The sequence below is a fragment of the Syngnathoides biaculeatus genome, chromosome 14 (assembly GCF_019802595.1).
Source record: "Syngnathoides biaculeatus isolate LvHL_M chromosome 14, ASM1980259v1, whole genome shotgun sequence".
Classification (NCBI taxonomy): domain Eukaryota; kingdom Metazoa; phylum Chordata; class Actinopteri; order Syngnathiformes; family Syngnathidae; genus Syngnathoides; species Syngnathoides biaculeatus.
This window is the reverse complement of record NC_084653.1, coordinates 27,341,637-27,361,540: the sequence shown is the minus strand read 5'-3', so window position 1 is coordinate 27,361,540 and position 19,904 is coordinate 27,341,637. Positions and strand designations below refer to the sequence as shown.

The 19,904-nt window shown below is 47.7% G+C and overlaps 1 protein-coding gene across 1 annotated transcript; it reads left to right on the top strand.

The window, feature by feature from the left end:
• Positions 1–4,829, top strand: LOC133512153 (G-protein coupled receptor 183-like). Its single transcript, XM_061841498.1, has 2 exons — positions 1–72; positions 2,060–4,829. The coding sequence occupies exon 2, from the start codon at positions 2,063–2,065 to the stop codon at positions 3,200–3,202; it is 1,140 nt and encodes a 379-aa protein (XP_061697482.1). The 5' UTR covers positions 1–72; positions 2,060–2,062; the 3' UTR covers positions 3,203–4,829.
• Positions 4,830–19,904: the final 15,075 nt, after the last annotated feature.

Here is a 19,904-nt window from a genome sequence, read left to right as displayed (position 1 = left end):
GGCTTTCTCGGGCAAGTCTGGCGTGTGGTGCCACGTGCGCAGGAGCCAAAGCAGACCGCACGCAGCTTTGAGGTAAGATCGCTTCTTTTATTGGGATATTCAAATTTAAAAAAAAAAAAAATATCTTAAATGTGTTTTTTGCATATTCACTTACGGATGGTTGTAGAATGACATAAGCGGGGGAAACGGCAAACTTGTTACCTGCTGTAAAAAAAAAAAAAAAAAAAAAAAACGATGGTTTGACACCAGCTCGGCCATCATTTCAAACTTGTGATTTGTCACATCAAAGCCGGCATTCATATTTCATTCAAATGATTTTTTTTTTTAACTTCTACGATTCACAATTCCGTGTGCCAGCTGCAAACACAAAAGGCAAAAAAAAAAAAAAAAAAAAAAAAAGGGGGGGGGGGGTCGGCGTTGGGGGAGGCCCCACTTCCTCACGCTGCACCCGGGCAACTTTTCGTTTTCGCTCGCTGAAGGTGGCTCAGTATTGTTTGTGCGGTTACGCTTTGACAGGCGACAAAGTTGCGAGTCCGCTCGTTTGACGTTGGGGAACGCTGGGGGGGGGGGGGGGGGGGGGAATAAAAAAAAATAAAACCACATTAAATCACCTACTTATGAGCACAAATTGATTTTATTAGATAATTCCATTCAAAAGGAAGGAAGGAAGAAATTAAAACATCAAATTTGGACACGATGAACTGTTGCGATGAGACCATATATTTTTAAGCCATTTTATCCCACCCATCTATCCATTTTCTTAGCCGCTTATCCTCACAAGGGTTGCAGGGAGTGCCGGTGCCTAACCCGGTTGTCAACAGGCAGGAGGCGGGGCACACCCTGAACTGGTCGCCAGCCAATCGCAGGGCGCATCGAGACAGGCAACAGTCGCACTCACGATCACACCTTGCGGCAATTTAGATTGTCCAATTAATGCTGCATGTTTTTGTAATGTGGGAGGAAACCGGAGTACCTGGGGGGGGGGAAAAAAAAAAAAAAAAAAAAACACACACGCAGGCACAGGGAGAAGAAGCAAACGCCACACAGGCGGGTCCGGGATTGAACCAGGGACCTCAGAACTGTGAGGCCAACGCTTTCCAGCTGGTCCACCGTGCCGCCCAATTGAAATATAACGAAACATATTAGAACACATTTAGACCACACTGGCAAGATAATTGAACAAAAAGAAATGCAAAAGTGTAGCAGCAGCTGTAGTATGTTTGTGTTTAATGGGGAGGGCCCGGTGAGGGTCGACGCGTGAGTGCGAGCTGTGGCCAACCGCAGCTCTCGCATGAGTGCGTCTTTTCTTATTTTCATTATTTCAAGAAACTGCTGAGTGCGTTGGAGACTTGGGCTTTCAAACAAATAACAGTTAATGCCAGATTTCCAAAATACAGCAAAAGACAAGACAAGTCGCAGGAACCTGCAATGCCCGTTTGTGTTTGTATGTTAGTTAGCGTGCCACTTTTTAGTTTTTTTTTCTCAGTGGCCTTACGGTGAACTTGAGTTTGGGCTCCCATTCCCTGCTTTGGGCTCCTTGTGTGGATTTCTTCTCCCAAATTTTGCCAGATAGTCAAGCTGAGTTCCCACAATCTCAAAACGTGCACGTGAGGTTCACCGAAGATTTTAAATCAGGGACGTACTAACTTTTTCCTATGAAGACCACGCACCGTAAAATTGAAGTCTGGTAAAAGCAACCAATCGACCATGTACAGTAGCATAAATTCTTATAACGGGGGTGGGAGCAGTTTGGCCACCACTGCCCCAAATGTTCGGATGGTGGCTCGTTTGTCCGACGGGCACCTCGGCCAAAGTCATCCGGGGAAGGTTCCGGCTCGGCTCGGCTCGGCAGACGAGAAAACCGCAGCCTCGTTTTCGGTCGCTTGTTCCAGTCCGACAGAAACGTTAATGTCACGAAAACGAGCGTTTAAGGAAGCAGCTTTACTCACGGGGAAAGAGCAATATTTAGACCGACTTCCTCTTTGAAAGCACCTTCAGATCATGTGTCTGCCCCCCCCTTTGGAAAAGGCTAACTCTCTTTCACGTTCCCAAAAATCAGGACATGGAGATGGCCGCCGCCGCCCCCTCCCCCGCGATCGGCGCCGACAACGACTCGGTCTGCGACGGCCTGTACGCCCACCGGCGTTACGCCCGGGTCCTCATGCCGCTGGTCTACTCCGGCGTCTTCCTGGTGGGCCTGCTGGGCAACGTGCTGGCGCTGCACGTCATCCGTGCCAACCTGAAAAAGATGAACTCCACCACCTTGTACTCGCTCAACCTGGTGATTTCCGACATCCTCTTCACCCTCTCGCTCCCGTTGAGGATAAGCTACTACGCGATGGGCTTCCACTGGCCGCTGGGCGAGGCCGCCTGCAAAATCTCGGGCCTGGTGTTCTACGTCAACACCTACGCCGGCGTCAACTTCATGACCTGCCTGAGCGTGGACCGCTTCGTCGCCGTCGTGCTGCCCCTGCGCTTCTCGCGACTGCGCAACGTTAGCAACGTGCGCTACATCTGCGTCGGCGTGTGGCTGCTGGTCCTGGGCCAGACGCTCCCGCTGCTCGGCATGCCGATGACCAACGCCGAGCCGGACGGCTTCGTCACCTGCATGGAGTACCCCAACTTCGACAGGGTGGACCACATCGCCGCCGCCCTCATCGGCGCCGTCTTCCTGGGTTACGTCGTCCCCGTCGTCACCATCCTGGTGTGCTACTCCACCCTGTGCTCCAAACTGCGCTCCACGGCCAAGACCAACCACCTGACCGAAAAGTCGGGGCGCAGCCGCAAGGCCATCGGCGTCATCTGCTGCGTGTCCCTCGTCTTCGTGCTCTGCTACAGCCCGTACCACGTCAACATCCTGCAGTACATGGTCCGCAAGCTGGCGTCCCGGCCCGACTGCGCCGAGCTGGCCGCCTTCCAGGTGTCGCTGCACGTCAGCGTGTGTCTGATGAACCTCAACGCCTGCTTGGACCCTTTCGTCTACTTCTTCGCCTGCAAGGGCTACAAGAGGAAGCTGCTGAAGCTGCTGAGGCTGGAGGTCAGCGCGTCCGTCTCCAGCGTCGGCAGAACTTCGCCCGAAGGCTCCTCCAAGGAAATTATCGACGGCAACAAAATCCAACTCGCCTGCGCCGCCTTGGCCTCGACCAACGAGAGGCCGACGACGCGGCGGTCGCTGCTGCAGTGTCGACAAGGAGAATGTTGAACTTTCGCTAGTCCGCCGGGACTGCTCCGCAAAATATCGGGGTAGAACTTTTGAGCGCGCTGATTCGAGAAGGAAGCCTTACAACTTTCATGGCTCATCTTCCAGAAGCATTCAAGACCAACTTCAGGCTTGGAACTTGGACTTTTATGCTCACTTCTGCGCCTGAGCTGACTAACATTTTCGTGTTTATGTTGAGCTGCTTCCAAAAAGTCGCCGAGAACAAAAATCCCGGTGGTGATTTGTTCACGTAAAACGGACGCGTTGTTAAAAAAAAAAAAAAAAAAAAATCACCAGTGGTGCTTTTAAAAAGGTTTTCGAAAGAACGGGCTGTCAAGCACAAGAAAATGTGAAACAGTTTTAGCCGTAAACTGTGGTCAAGTCCAATGCCGTCGGTTGCTGAATACATAAGTTTTGTATTCATAAGCAAATGCGGTATGAAATTCACAGCAACCACAACTTTGAGAATCGTATGGATCACGTGGACTGACAGCAAAATTCCACAATTAAGATGGAAAATATTCTCATGGCTCGAAGACACGTTTAACCTGTTCCACATCATAATTCATCGACCGCGTAATAAAACAATGAAGTTATGGATTATTCTGACAATCCCAAACGTTATGTTGGCATTCGTCTTTGTAAAAAAAAAACATTTTCGACTGTTCCGGTCGCGCACGAGCGTTGTGATTCCGAAAGTGGATGCGGTTATGATGTCACTTCCCTTCAGGTGTTGCCACAAAATATTTTTCTGAACTTTAAAGAGAAATTTGCGCACTTCAACTTAAGACATCTCTCCACTGTTCTCAAAAAAAAAAAAAAAAAACATCTCAGACTAGGAGCAATAAATACTTTTTGAGTGAACTAGAAATCAAATGAAAGCACTCTTCCGATAAAGCTCACAGAGGTTTGCTTTACAAACGGTACCAATTTCAAACCTAAAAAAATATCAACTCTGTGTCACGAGCACGCGGCAAGGGATGGGACCCAAATGCAGGGTTCCGAGGCAAGGACGACATTTACGAGAGGAGTTTTGTCCTGTCAGAGGTCTTACACGGGGAGCAGAAGTACAAAAAACACGTGACAAAAGGCAAGGTCCAAAAATCCAGAAACGAGGTTCGCCAACTACGAGGCTAAACTTGAAACATGAACAACAACAAGACTTGGACTATAATGGCACAGAAACGCCGTAACGAAGGAGACGCACGATAAGACGCTTGCGTACTTACACACGACCATGCAGTGTCCAGCACGCACAACGACCCGGTGCACGAAAGTGACGAATTCGAGGCTAATTAGTCTCAATCAGTGACGCGGAATAAAAACCAGACACTCACCATCCAACATTGGTTCTAGCATGGTCAACAGACTAACTTCCGGTCAGGGCAAAAAAAAAAAAAAAGCAGGGAAAACAATACACACTTTATGAAAAACGATGGGATAAATTTAAATACTTGGGATGTTTTGGATCCCAGAGACATGAATATAATGTAAACATGTGCAGCATGGCCAGGAAGGTTTAAAAGATATATTGACACATATGCAATAGGAGATACAGACCTTCATAATACAGTCATGATGTATTTTCCACATTCATAATTATAATAATTAATTACGAAGGTTAAACCGAAACACACTCACCGGTGAAAAGTTACTTCTTTGCCGTTTTGACAGCTAACAGCACAACAAGAATGAACCATTTTGACACCGAAAAAAAGCTAAAGCAATATTATGTTTCACGATTTACAATGTTTTTTGCCCTGACCGGAAGCTGAAGCCGAATTACCAAGTGAAAGGGCGCTGTGCGCGGTCATTGGTCTCAATCCAGTGCAGGTGTGGAGCTGCTGCCTGAGGAAGCTCCGCCCAGGGCAGTGGCCTGGCCACGCCCCTGACACCCTCGAGGCTCCCCCCCCCCCCCCACCAGCCGACGTCGTCGTGCCGGCTGCTGTGCACAAATATGAATTTGAATCTGCAAAACTCGGCAAAGCGCACTGCATTGTGGCGGCGGGTTTGAAAGCGTCTCCTGCACAACGCGTGACAAAAAAAAAAAAAAAAAAAAAAGCAAGCGAGTCACAAGATGGACATGTTGCATCATCCTCCTCCTCATCATTATCATCATCCTCATGACCGAAGGGCATCCTCATTCCCGTGGAGAAAAAAAAAAAAGAAATGATTTTCTCTGTACTTTCCTCTTTTTTTTTTTTTTAAACAAGACATTTGAAGATAGTTCCTTTAAGCAAAATATTTTAGTTTTTTGTGTGTTTTTTAATGACTGCTTTTTTGCTTTGTGTGTTTTGGAGTATTTGCCCCCCACAAGCGTGAAATGAAGCACGTGCATGCATCCATCCATCCATTTTCTTTTCCGCTTATCCTCACAAGGGTCGCGGGTAGTGCTGGAGCCTATCCCAGCTGTCAACGGGCAGGAGGCGGGATACGCCCTGAACTGGTCACCAGCCAATCGCAGGGCACATAGAGACAAACAGACGTACTCACAAACACACCTCTGTGCAATTTTGAGCGTCCAATTAATGTTGCATGTTTTGGGATGTGGGAGGAAACAGGAGTGCCCATCCGGAAAAAAAAAACCACGCAGACAGGGGGGGGGGGGGGGGGGGGTAGAAGATGCACACTCCACACAGGCGGGTCTGGGATCGAAGCCGGGACCTCAGAACTGCGAGGCCAACGCTTTCCAGCTGATCCACTGTGCCGCCAGCACACGCGTTGTATTAAAAAGAAGAAGAAAAAAAATTCCATTGTCTGAACGTTTGTGGCTTTTCCAGTTTGAAGTCATCGGGGAGCAATCCGTCGAGAAAGCAGCACCGGGAAGCCGGGCGCAGGCAGCTGGGCCGTCCGGGGACCGCCCGGGGGTCGAGGTCACAAAAGGCACGAGGACTGCTGAGGGATGCGGCCATGTTTTTCCTGTTGCTGAGCACAGGATGGCGTCTTTCGGCAGCAACGCCGCCCATCTTCCGAACCGCCCCAGCCAAGGCTGTCTGGCTCTCATCATTTGCTTGAATAAATTTTATGGTCGTTTGCCCCCCCACACGCTGAGCATTAGCGACATTTTATGATTAGCTTAATAATTTGTAGAGCCAAAATCTTCACAACGTACAAGTATCCACCTTCGATTTAGCACTTATCACTGCACTTGCTGCTGGATCAGAGCCAAATTTTGATTTAAAAAGTAATTATATTTTAGTCAAATGTACAAAAAAAACTGCATCAATGATCATTTTTAATGTACATAGATAAAAGCGCGGCAGAAGGAATGTCTATCCATCCATTTTCTCAGCCGCTTCTCCTCCTCTCTCTCTCAAATCTTTAACTCGTTTCAAGGTTGAGTAACTCATTCATTGATCATCCGCTCTGTTCATCCTCACAAGGGTCGCAATCGCAGTTGTCTTCGGGAAGGAGGCGGGGCACACCCTGAACTAGTTGCCAGCCAATCACGGGCCACAAAGAAACAAGACAACCCAACGGCTATGCGTGTTTTTGGAACGCTAACTCCACGTAGGTGTGGCCGGGATTTGAACCCAGTCCCCAGAACTGAGGCGGACGCTCTGACCACAGTGCTCTGCAACTTCACATACATTTTAATGATAAAATGCTTAACTTATGCGTGTTAACTTGAGTGGTGCAATCAAATCTTTAACACAAACGCTGCATTTCTTTGAGTTGATTTATTTATTTTTTTTTTTTAAATCTCACACATTATATTCAACACAAATTTTTACAATGATATATATTAGTATTCAATTTTCTGTCACTATGAATGAATGCATGTATACAGTGTGCATGTAATACGTTTGCAGTAATGCATGTCTTATTGACTTTTATCTTACACAAATACAATATGTACTGTAACATTGTTGACGAAGGTAGCTGTGCAGTAATTACTTTGAGCCTCTAGAGGGCAGTACATACCAGAGGATGGAGGAAATATGGCGTGCAAGTCATAATTAAAAGGCAAAACATGGTACTTCGTACACAGAAGAAGTAGAAATAGAAATAGCTTGATAAAAATGTCAAGCAGACTTTACAACTGCAACAGTAATTATAGTAAAAATAAGCACATGACAAGTATCAAAGGGATTAAGAAAACAAAAACAAACAAGCAAAAAAACAAAAAAAAAAAAAAAACAAAACAGCAGAGCGGACAGACTGTTGTCATAACAACATATTGCCGTGAACACAAAGCGCCATCTGCTTGGGACCTTTTTAAGACTCATTGAGGGGACAAGTCGATCGATAATTAGGAATGAGGACGCGGAAATAACAAGGATGCCGAAAACACGCGGCAGGCTTTCAAATCAAAACAAGCCGAGCGCAAAACATCTGTGCCTCCAAAATTGGAGGGAAAACAATCTCTTGAGACTTCAGCTCAGTGAGCGGCGAGCGAGCGCGACGCCCACGCTCTTGTGGTAGTAACGACAAAAGGCCACTAGATGTCAGACAAGGCCAGCTACGATTATGCGAGTGTACAGGGAAGAAGAAGAAGAAGAAGAAGAAGATGTTGATGATGATGATGTTGTTGTTGTTCGTGAAGCAAGCAGTCGAGTCAACGCGGTGTTGTGAAATGGCTTCAATTGATTATCCTGAGCGATTATTCTGTGATTCCCGCTCCACGGATGGCGGACTTTGTATCTGTCCGTTGCGGTGAAGAGGGAGATACTGTAAGTCGACAGGCCAAGCTCTCAGTTTACCAGTCGATCTACGTGCCTCCCCTCACTTATGGGCACGAGCTGCGGGTCGTGACCGAAAGAACAAGATCCCGGATACAAGCTGCCGAAATGAGTTTCCTCCGCAGGGTGTCCGGGGTCTCCCTTAGAGAACGGCTGAGAAGCTCGGTCATCCGGGAGGGGCTCAGTGCTCCTCCGCATTGAGAGGAGCCAGATGAAGTGGCTGGGGCATCCGGTCCGGACGCCTCCCCGGTGAGGTGTTCCGGGCGTGTCCCAGCGGAAAGAGACCCCGGGGACGACCCAGGACACGCCGGAGGGAGTACGTCTCTCGTTTGGCTTGGGAACGCCTCGGGATCCCTCCGGAAGAAGTGGCTGGGGAAAGGGAAGTCTGGGTGTCCTTGCTGAAGCTATTTCCTTCGCGACCCGACCCGGAAAAGCAGTAAAAAAATATATATATATATATATATTAAAAAAAAAATGGATGAATGGATTCTTCTGTGTTTTAATTTACAACTGACGTTTACTCCACCCGCTACTACAACTACGACTCTTAGTTCTTTATTATTATCATTTTTTTTTTCTGCAATATGGCCGCCACGCAGCAGCAACCGCTTCTCCCGAGTCCATCTCGGTTGATGACAGAAATCTGTTCTGAAGGGATCGGATTTGTCATATTTCTGAAGTTATTGCAATGTAGGAATGTTAACCAATTTTAAGAATTACAATATTGACCTCTTGTTGAAAAGAGCGAGGCGGCACGGTGGGGCAGCTGGTTAGAGCGGCTGCCTCGCAGTTCAGGGGGTTCAAATCTGTGTGGAGTTTGCATGTTCTCCCCCGTGCCTGTGTGGCTTTTCTCCGGGCACGCCAGTTCCCCCCATCCTAAAAACAAGCATGAATCGGAAACTTTAAATTGCGATCGTGAGCGCGGCTGTTGCCTGCGATTGGCCGGCGACCAGTTGAGGGTGTGCCCGGCCTCCTGCCCAATGACAGCTGGCATTGGCTCCGGCACTCCCCGCGACCCTTGTGAGGATAAGCGGCTTAGACAAGAGATGGCTACAATCCTGTGCAGTCAAGGTAGGCAATGAGGCGGAGCTACGCTGCCCCCTGGTGGTCTTTTCTTTCCACTGCCTGTGAATCCTACAGACAACCTCATGATGTCATTAAATTGTTTTATTTTGATTCTACTTTGCATTGATATTTTGTTCCATCATTACAACAGCCGAATTTTCATATTTCCTGCAAAATGGGAAAATGCGAGTCTCAATTTGACGACAGATGAGCACGTGTGGCCACATGACGACGTTTGGGGAAAAAAAAAAAAAAAAAAAAAGCCTGGTCCCAATTTTCCAAGAGAACACAAATATGTATTTGATGGGCTGACCTTCAAGTTTCACCTCACGTCCACTCGCTCCCGCTCATAAAGTCACCAGAGATTTTTTTTTTTTTTTTTGTGAAACAACAACCACATTTTCCAGCAGCGGCGTGATGCGTCTAGTCCAGCCTTCTTAGTTCCTGTTTATGCGGCAACTGGCTCAACATCCTGTTTTTAATGACTTGTGCGGCGTAGCAGATGCTCGTCTCCAGCAACCTGCTGCGGACGACTCCCCCGAGAGCTGATGGGCTGTGACAGAGCCCACTTTTCCAATCAATAACTCGCCCTAAATCTGCCAAACGCACTTTTAACGGCGCATCATTTTCTCGAGGGGGCGGAACCGCGCACGGCCACCGCACGCAAGGGAAGTGATGTCACAACACTGACACGACTTTATTCGGTGGTCAAGCTGGATTCGAGATGGTCTCGTCCTGGTTCGGGCGGCGTGCGAGTCCTGAAGGGTGGCTGGGGTTGACGTTGAGGTTCTGTGAGACTGTGACTCCCAGGAACTTGAAGGTCTCGGCGGTTTTTTTTTTACAAGACAGTTGGACTGCGTGAGGTCCACAATCACTTCTGCAGTCTTTAGTGCGTTCAGGTCCCGGTTGCGTCGGCCAGACCAAAACTCCAGCCAGGCGTCTTTGAGATGACTTTTACAGCCGGGCGCGTTGGTTTGTGTTGACCGAGAAGAGCAGCGGGGAGAGGACAGAACCTTGGGGTGCCCCGGTGCTGATGGTGCGTGGGGATGAGGTGCTGACCCCCCCCCCCCCCCCCCAGCCTCACCTGCTGTGTCTTAGAATGAAGGATCTGGATTGACAGAAGCCTTGACAAACTCCACTTCTTGCCTGGACTGCTCCATATTGTGGCGGACGACGATTAGATAAATTATACATCGCACAATTCCCAAAAAATATTCGAGTTTGTTATTTTAAAACAAACTATTTAACATATACATTTCAACTCCGGTCCAATTGAAAAATCAAATGTGACCATTGTGCAAAAGTGTGCCGACTGATATCTTCTGTAGTACAATCCATTCATTGATTTTCTTTGCTGCTTATCCTCACGAGGGTCGCAGGGAGTGCTAGAGCCTATCCCGGCTGTCAACGGGCAGGAGGCGGGGTTACACCCTGAACCGGTCGCCAGCCAATCGCAGGGCACATGGAGACCAACAGGCGCACTCACAATCACACCTTGGGGCAATTCAGAGTGTCCAATTAATGTTGCTTGATTTTGGGATGTGGGAGGAAACCACGCAGGCATGGGGAGAACATGCAAAGTCCACACAGGCGGGTCCGGATCGAACCCGGGACCTCGGAACTGTGAGGCCAACGCTCTTCCAGCTGAGCCACCGTGCCGCCTCTGTCGTCCAATATTTATGAAATATTTCTATGGAGTCAACCGTGGCGTAGCGGTACACACGCCTGACTTTGGTGCGGCCAGCGTGTGATCGATATCTGCCCTGCGACCGACCGCCGACCAGTTCAGGGTGTCGTCCGCCTTTCGCCCGAAGCTAGCTGGGATATGCTCCAGCTCTCCTGTAACCCTTGTGAGGATAAGCGGCTTGGATAATAGATGGACATTTCTATGCATTCAATGGGGGCTATTTAATAGGGCTTAAAGTAAGTGTTTGCAAAGTAATTTAAAGATGGTCGAATGACAATGCTTGTGTTCAAATATGTATCATAGCAATACAAGCATTTGCTCGATTTGAAATGCACCGGGAGAGGCTGATAGCAAGAGCGGTGTAATACATGGAACGAACAGGCGGTGGCAGCATGGCACAGCTCGCCGGCCATCTTGCACATCAAGACAAAGAAAAACTTCTCTCATATCCAAGCGGGAAAAGTAGAAGCTTTGATGTATATGCGTCCATATCTTTTTACTACGACAAATGGAGGTTGTTAACTCCTGCGGCCATCACAACAGCGCCGCGGCGTGCACGTTATCGATTGCGTCTTAAATGATTCAGACACTGGAAGTGCATTTACAGTAACATCATCGGGCGAGGTCAGCGGGGCTACAAAGACGACAACACGAGAAACGGGGCAAACATTTGCGGGCGTCTTCTTTTCGCCCCGTGGCGGCGGTCGCCGTCGTCCTCGGCGGGCGGTTGGACTACAGACGGGAAGTGGTTCAAAAAAAAAAAAAAAAAGTGTTCCTCAAAAGTCAAACTACTTTTCTTGAATTTTTTTGTTTTTTGGGAAAATCTGATTCGTCGATTGAACGTTCGGGATGGGAAAATGGCCGACCTCTTGTCTATTTTCAGGCTCGTCCTTAAAGGTCAAGGGTCATGCCTATAAACATTCTAAAATAGATATTGTCATGAAAAATACATGTAACGTTATTCACTTCAATGTCCATACGGAAAAATAAATATGAGCGGCGAGCCCGTCATCCGTGCGCAAAGTTGCGGAATTCCCGTTCGACATCCGAGTGGGAGCCATTTTGGCTGCATCATCCCCTTCGTTATTGAAAACAAGCTGTGCCACCTATTATGGGACACGGAAGCGAAGAGAACATCTCGCAAATCGAGTGATTACCCAATCATTTCAAGTCATATTTAGATGATATGCGGATCACCTCTCACTAACAACAGACTCCCAGACAGTATGAGCCAGCCCGGCCGAAGACGGACGTGTACATCGACACATTCAGCACCCCTGACTTGCATGTGGGGGGATCTTTTGTTACATTCTGAGAGGATTACGCTCCCCCCCCCCCCCCCCCCCCCCCCCAAACTATTATTTTAGTAGCTCTATACACACCTACCTGTGATTTGGAACCCACGAAGCTCTCGTCCTTTGGACCCGTGCAATCCAACCGGGTCTTTTTGAAAAGTATGAAGAATGAATCCGTCCTCCCGAGCGTTCGAACGAGATCCGGCAATGCAGCGAGCCGGAAATTTTTGGCTAACACGAAGGAGCAACGAGCTACCTCCCAGCAGGTAAAACTAATAGAAACAAACGAGTCCACCTGAGGGCGGTCCTGCCATGTACGTCGCTTCCTGCTTCTTCTCGAAAACAAATCCCTCGAGAGGATTTTCATAGTCAAAAATACGTCAAAATCATGTTGTGTGGTGAAAAAAAAACAAACGGGTGGATTCCGTTCCAGGTGCCTTTTTTTTTTCCATTGATAACGTATTAAAAATCATGCATTTCAGAGTTCCAGGCAGGACACGCCCTGAAGTAACGCGATTGGCTGTTGCATCCAGGCAGGACCCGCCCTCAGCCAATCTGATTGCGACAGGCCGCGTCCTGGATCCAATCAGATAGCGGTGGGACACGTCCTGCCTAGAACCCCAGTGGGTTTCAATTCCCGGGCTTGTGGATCTACTTTTGTCCGACGTGCATACCAAAATGTTCCGCTTCATTTCAGATTTGGGGTGGATGTGAAAATCTTTTTTCCAGCGTCGCCGATAACGCAACTAAAGGAAACGGCCACCGAGCTGGCATTTTCAAACGGCCGTGATGAATTATCCGGAAGCTTTACCCGCTGTGATTCCAAATCTTCCCCAACAAGTCCCTCTGTTGTGGAGAAATGAATGGAAACAAGATTGTCTTTGGTGAGAGTCGATCTGACAAAGGCGACAGCCAGCTGCTCTCTCATTCGCCGCGAAAAAACAGCAAAGTGCCAGAATACTCGTGTTTTTCTTCCTTCCTACCACTCGCGTGGAGAAAACAAATCAGGCGACGAGCGCACTCGGCCATCTGTTTTGTTATTTGATATGTGTGAATACGCGTTGTAATGACTTTGTTTGCGAATCAGCGCACGAGAGCTCTCTCGGCGTGGCGGAGTGTTCAAAGCTAATCATATAATTGGAGACACTAGTCGATGACAAATGGAGACGCTCCAGGCCGCCAGCTGGGGAAGTGGATTTCTAATCATTGTCAAATCATATCGTTGTTTGTTTGCGTGCGCGTGCGCGGCCTAATAGACTTTGGCGTGATCGGCGCAGACGGAGCCTTTGCGTCCCAAATGTCGCTTTTATATGTTTATGCATGCGCCGGCGCTCGCTTTGGCATGACGAATTAGCAGAGATCGTGTGCTAGGCGTCCTTAAGAAGTTCCGTCTTGTCCCTCGTCGGGGTCACGGGGTCGGCTGTCTTTGGGCGGGCCATACAGACAAATATCCGTCCATCCGTTTTCTTAGCTGCTTATCCTCACAAGGGTCGCAGGGAGTGGTGAAGACTATCCCAGCTGTCAACGGGCAGGAGGCAACTCCACCCTGAACTGGTCGCCAGCCGATCGCAGGGCACGTGGAGACAAACAGCCGCACTCACAATCACACCTTGGGGCAATTTAGAGTGTCCAATGAATGTTGCATGTTTTTGGGATGTGGGAGCAAAACCGGATTGCCCGGAGAAAACCCACGCCGGCACGAGGAGAACATGCAAACTCCAATCCGGATTGAACCCGGGATCTCAGAACTGTGAGGCCAACGCTTTACCAGCTGAGCCACCGTGCCACAAATATATACAATAAAAAAATCCAACTTTTTTTTTTTTTTTTTTTTTGGAACGTACACAACAAACAAGATGAGCCGCTAACGTTGCATCGTCAAACGAAGCAAGCTATTTCAAACACTCCAGACTGGTTACCGTAATTTCCGGCCTGATTATAAGCCTCACCCAGTACATTTGTAAAGGAAATACCATTTGGTACATATATAAGCTGCACCCGTGTAAAAGCCGCAAGGGCCCACATTGAAACACGAGATATTTACAAAGACGGTACACAGAAAGCGTTTTTTCAAAGTTTTAATACCTTAGCTTAGCTTAACATAGCAACAACACGGTAGCACAAACAGGGCTGGTATTAAAAAAAAAAAAAAAACATACCGATTAAAAAAAAAAAAAAAAAACAGCCACGGCAGCTACACAGTAGCAACACGGTAGCACTGCACTAACAGGGCTGGTTTAAAAAAAAAAATACATACCAGTAAATTCACTGAAACACGGCAGTAACACAGCAGCAACATGCAAGAGTGGCACTGACGCTAGCGTGGCGCTAACAGGGCCGGTGAAAAAAGTAAACATACCTGTAAAAGTCACTTCCTCGGCACATATATTCCACCAGTCTCACTCTTACCTTTACTGCTCGAGTGCCCCCCTCTCGGCCATTGGAAAAAATGTACAAATTGTCCGCATCACTGCATAAGCCGCAGGGTTGAAAGTGTCTGAAAAATGTTGTGGTTTATAGGCTGGAAATTATGGTAATCATTTGGAGAAATAACAATCGTAAAATTCTCGATACAGATTTGGGAAAAGAGGAGGTTTTGGCCTGACGCCAACGACATTTACCATTCATTTCTGCATTTTTATTGAGATTGTCGATCCATGATTTTTTTGGGGGGGAAATTTTCCGGTGATATTTCAAGATTGTTGCGCTTTGATGAAAAGAGAGTCGGCTTTATTTTGTGGAAAATTCACATCCGAGTCGACTTCTGAAGCAAAATTTACGTCTCCGGGCTCACGTTTGTGCTGGCGCAGGCGCCGACCCGATCACCGAAATCTTTTTCGACCAACGTGAAGCCCATGTCAAATTGTGCGATTAATCCCAGAAAAAAAATCACATTTTTTTTTCGTGGAAAGGTCGACGGCTCGCCATCGACTGACTTGTCGGCGGTTTAGCATGTCGTAACTCCTCCCCCAAGAAGCCACCTCAAAAGACCAAACATGTCGAACGCCTTAATTAGCTTACACGCGTTTACAACCTCGTGAAAAAAGGCCGGCGTCGTCTTTTTTTGCTTGGGCGCCCACGTTGTTCTCATTAGCGGGTAGCAGGAACGAAAGTGAGCTCCCGATGTCGTCGGGGTTCCGTCGGCGGGGTCGGCCCCTCTCGCTCGGTCTGCTGTGCAAACATTCAGCGAGCGCAGCTGCCTGCGTTGACGTGCTTAAGCTTTCCGCTGCGGGCGCTTTCGTACACCCGAGCTCTCCCCTGGTAAAGTTTACAGCGTCGGAGGATGCTCGTGGGCCGCCATCGGAAATGAGAGGCACATGTGGCGCCCCCCCTTTCGGATGCTCGCTCTTACGGGCTACTCAATGAGACTCCTTTCGCGGGGCAAAACGACGTTCGGCGCGAGATGTATCGTGGCCACGTGCGCTAGATAAACAATCAGATCTCGGGGCGCAGCGGGAAGTGTCAGGGCCGCTTGGCCGCGGCAATCTTTTACTTTCTCCCCCCCCCCGCCTGCGTCGCCTTTCGTCGTCTCCATTAAAAAGACATAATGTAGTGGCGGAGTTTCAAACGTTGCTAAAGTGACTCCAATTGACCCCGGCGAGGAGGAGCAAACGTCCTTGATTACTGCTGTGTGTCTATTTTATCTGATTGTGCGCTTGCTCATTCACATTTGCTGCCAAACGCCATTAGCACATATAAATAATGTAAGCCCCCCCCCCCCCCACTCAGCTAAGTGCCTGCAGAGGAACCTTGGCCTCCGCTTGTCACTCTCCTCCATAGATTAGTATAAGATTTATTTTAAGTCGGCAAAGCTCCGTGTTCTGGAACGCGCCGGAGATGTTTTTCAATTGTATCACGTGAGATGAAAGCGGGGGTCCATATCGGGTCTTGTTAATATTTAATCCCGTCTAACTTTCAGTTTCACAACGTGGAAGCAACCTTGTGAGGCCAACGACGGCGCCGTAGCTTCCGTAGCTTCGGGACGTTGATCGCGGAAAACCAACCTTAAGATGGCAATTTTAATCTTTTTTTTCAATCGGATCGCTGGTATTTAGGACTGACCGCGTATGAAGGGGCATCAATAAAAAACAAAAAACAAAAAAAAAAATGATAGCTCCACTGTGCCCAACACAGACTCGGTAAGTCACTTTTAATGTTTTTAAATGAAGAAAAAGATGAATTATCTCTCTCACCACTGCGCCATTACTGATGACTGAAATTAAGATTTCCGCTTTTGTAGTTAAAAAAACAAACAAACAAAAAACAAAACACAATATACCAGTCAAATATTTCAGGCATGGGGGAGAAAAAGGGGAAAAACGTCAACTGCCACCAATATTTTTTGCATATTAACGTTTCGGTCCGACTCTGCTCCGAGAGCTCAGTCACGAAATCGAGACGAAAAGAGGAAACTGGATCGAGTCGTACGAGAGACGACGTGCGCGCTCATTCAATGCGACGCTTTTTGCGTGTCATTTACTCGAATGAATAAACGGAAGTAGCAACTTATGAGCTCAGTTCATCAACTGTAACTAAGCTAACGGCTGAGCCAATTTGAACTCAGTTGCTCACAAAAAGCACGCCACCTTACAGATGAACATTAAAAGTCTCTCGAACGTTACAGACTGAGTCCCTGCAGATCATCTCACATAATTTGGAGATTTTGACTGACCACCTAACGCGAATCTTCATCATAACCGCTAAACCCAACCCTCGCTACCTCACCCTAAACCCTGAATCATCTCTCTAAAACTGGCCTACCTGAACCTGAATCTGAACCATTTCATTTTAACCCCACAGTTAGACGACCCCCCCCCCCCCTCAACATTATGGTAACCCCTGAATTTAAACCTACTTAATCTCACCCTGCACCAGTACGTAAATTTCTTTCGGCTTGTCCCGTTAGGGTTCGCCACAGCGGGACATCTCGGATGAACGCTCCTATTTGTTTGGCGCAGTTTTTACCCCGGATGCCCTTCCTCGCGCAACGCCTCTTGAGGAGTCGAGGCCCCAGTGAGGCACAAACTCACGACCCCTGCTCTTCCGCAATCTCACCCCCCCCCCCCAAGCCCTAAACCTAACCCAACCCCAACTAATAATAATTTTAACCATTCCACCCAAACACCAATCCCAAATTGTTTAAAATGAAACCCAAACCTTAAGCACACATCCCGAATCCCAACCCAGTGGAAACCAATAATCATAATCCTAAAGACCTCATCCTTACCCCAAAACCTAACCATTAGCACATAACTGTAACCCTTAATCCTAAATTTAATGACCTCTTTAAACTTTCATTGAACTTTAAATTCCTAATCGTGACCCCCCAATCCCAAATCCCTGAACCTAACCAAGGATGGTTAACACTAACCAATCCCCAACACGGTAACCTAAGCACAAAACCCCAATCCGTGACAACGGAAGGCTAAATAACGAGCTAACCCTAAAACACTTAAAAATAAATCAAAAAAGCTTTGCATATTGACTCGTGCCCCAAAACTGAGCATTATTTTCACATTTTGCTTAATGGAGCTACTTATTTCGCTCATTCGATTGTCACTCAGTCAAGGCGGAAACCAAAAACCAAAAACCAAAAACAAAACTGGAAAGCCTGTCCCAGAGCCGTTTAGCTCCATCATATAGTAAATAATGTGAACGAGGCAGACAGCTCCATAAAGTGCTGTGGGCATCGCTGGGCACAGCCGTCATTAGCGTGAGAAACCCCAATAAGACGCACCCCCCCCCCCCCCCCCCCGCCGCAACAAACACACACAGATTTAAGCGCTTTCGCTTCACACGTATAACACAAACACTCGGGGAAAAAAAACCTTGCCTTTAACGCCACGATACGTTTTGTTGTTTTGCTTTTTGGCTTCTCCATTAAGAGATCCAAAAAGGGGAGGGAACAGATGGCGGCGGGCCCGCTCCGTCTTGCGTCTCCTCGCCGCACTTCCCGCGCGTCCATTAATCTTCCCGCTCGACGCACAACTTTATTAAAACAACCCGGCGACGGGCCGGCGCAGCTGTCAAGAGCGCCGCGCGAAACCATTCCTCCGCGTTCACTTTTTGCTAGCGTGGACGACAGACGCACAATAGAAGCTACGCGCAAAGCAAAGACAAGCAATTTGTTCCTTGTGGCTAATGCTAAATGCTAAAAAAAAAATAAAAATTGAACATTCCTGCTTGATTTTGAGCATCTTTTTCTCATTGCGTTGACTTAAGGTGAAAGGTCAGAAGTGAGTGATGTTGCCGAACAAACGTCGAGTGAACGCCGCTGAACGCGCAACGTCTGCACGCTGGAGTGCCCGCGAGCATTCTCAAAAGGACCGTCATCTAAAAAACATTTTGATATTTTCTAAAGGAGGTTTTCACCTTGAAATATTGAAAAAAAAATAGTATTTCTCATTTGATAAAAGGTTGAATTTGTAATGAATTAATTTAATTTAATTTAAATTTTTCATTTGTGTTCAACAGAAATGCGTAGTTTTATTTTCATGTGTAAGTTTTCATCTTTTTTAAAAATTATTTTACTGTATTTCATTTTAATTTTTTTTCTTCATACTTGTAGAGCGGCAAAATGACGGAATGGCTTAACTTTGTATTTGTGCATGCGCGCTTGTGCGTTTTGAAGCGACGCCCGCTGAGCGTCCATTTTCTTTGGGTGCCCACAAACTCGTCATTCCCTCCTCCCTTTTTTGACACCCGCATCGAAAGAAAACCATTTTCTTAGCGGCTTATCCTCACGAGGGTCGCGGGGAGTGCTGGAGCCAATCCCAGCTGTCATCGGGCAGGAGGTGGGCGGGGTACACCCTGAACTGGTCGCCACCCAAACAAATAGAGACAAACAGCCGCACTCACAATCACACCTTGGGGCAATTTAGAGTGTCCAATTAATGTTGTGGGAGGAAACCGGAGTGCCCAACTGGAGAAAAGCCACGCAATTTTGGACTTATTAGCGGCAGAGTGGATCAGCTGGTAAAGCATTGGCCTCACAGTTCTGAGGTCCCGGGTTCAATCCCGACCCCGCCTGCGTGGTTTTCCTCCGGACACTCCGCTTTCCTCCCACACGCAATATTAATTGGACATTCTAAATTGCCCATAGGTGTAATTCTGAGTGCGGCTGTTGTCTCTCTACATGTGGCCTGCAATTGGCTGGCGACCTGTTCAGGGTGCAACCCCGCCTTCTGCAGCACTCCGCGCGACGCTAAGTGAATGGAGGGATGGATGGATGGATTCGGACGTCGCTCACAATGCGGCGTTACAGTCCGCTTGCATCGACTTCATTTGACTGGAGACGTCCTGCAATCAAGGTTTTTGTTCGATTTCTGTGTCAATATAAAAACTTGTTCACTCTCCCCAAATGAATAATTTTGCTTCATTCCCCCAGTCTGTTTGTGTTCCACTCACGTCGTTTACACTTTTTTCTTTTTTTAAATTAAAAAAAAAAAAAAAAACAAGTAAGCAAATCACAAATGAGTCACTGACGGCCTGTTGATAGGAAAAGAAGGACGCCAAATATCCGCTCACTTAACCGCCGTCGAGAGCGCCGAATGGAGATGTCAGAGGGTCCCCGATCACAAAAGGGAACGTGGATGATAAAGTCGAGAAAAAAAAAAATGGAAGCGAGAGAGAGAGAGAGAGAGAGAGAGAGAGCGAGCGAATCTCTCTCTGGAGAGAGAAAGCGACAGAAGCGGCCGTCTCCATTTCCGCGGAGTTAAAAGGTGGCCCCTGTACAAATGAAACTCAATTTCACGCCACATTATCCCTCCCTGTTCTCTTGCCTGCCTTTCATTTTCATTAAGAGCAGAGACAATCATAAATTAATAATTACTGCCGAATGTCTAAGCGCAGGCCGCGCCGCCGCGACCGTCAAAGCCGCCCCCCCCCCTCCCCGCCTCGGTGGGCCTCCATGTTCATACTTGCAAAATGTTAATTTAGGTAATGTGTCCGCGGCCCTTGTCAGATGAAAGTGTTTT

Bases quoted from the DNA above. Each gene is read 5' to 3' on its own strand.
- LOC133512153 (XM_061841498.1), top strand. From the start codon at position 2,063: ATGGAGATGGCCGCCGCCGCCCCCTCCCCCGCGATCGGCGCCGACAAC.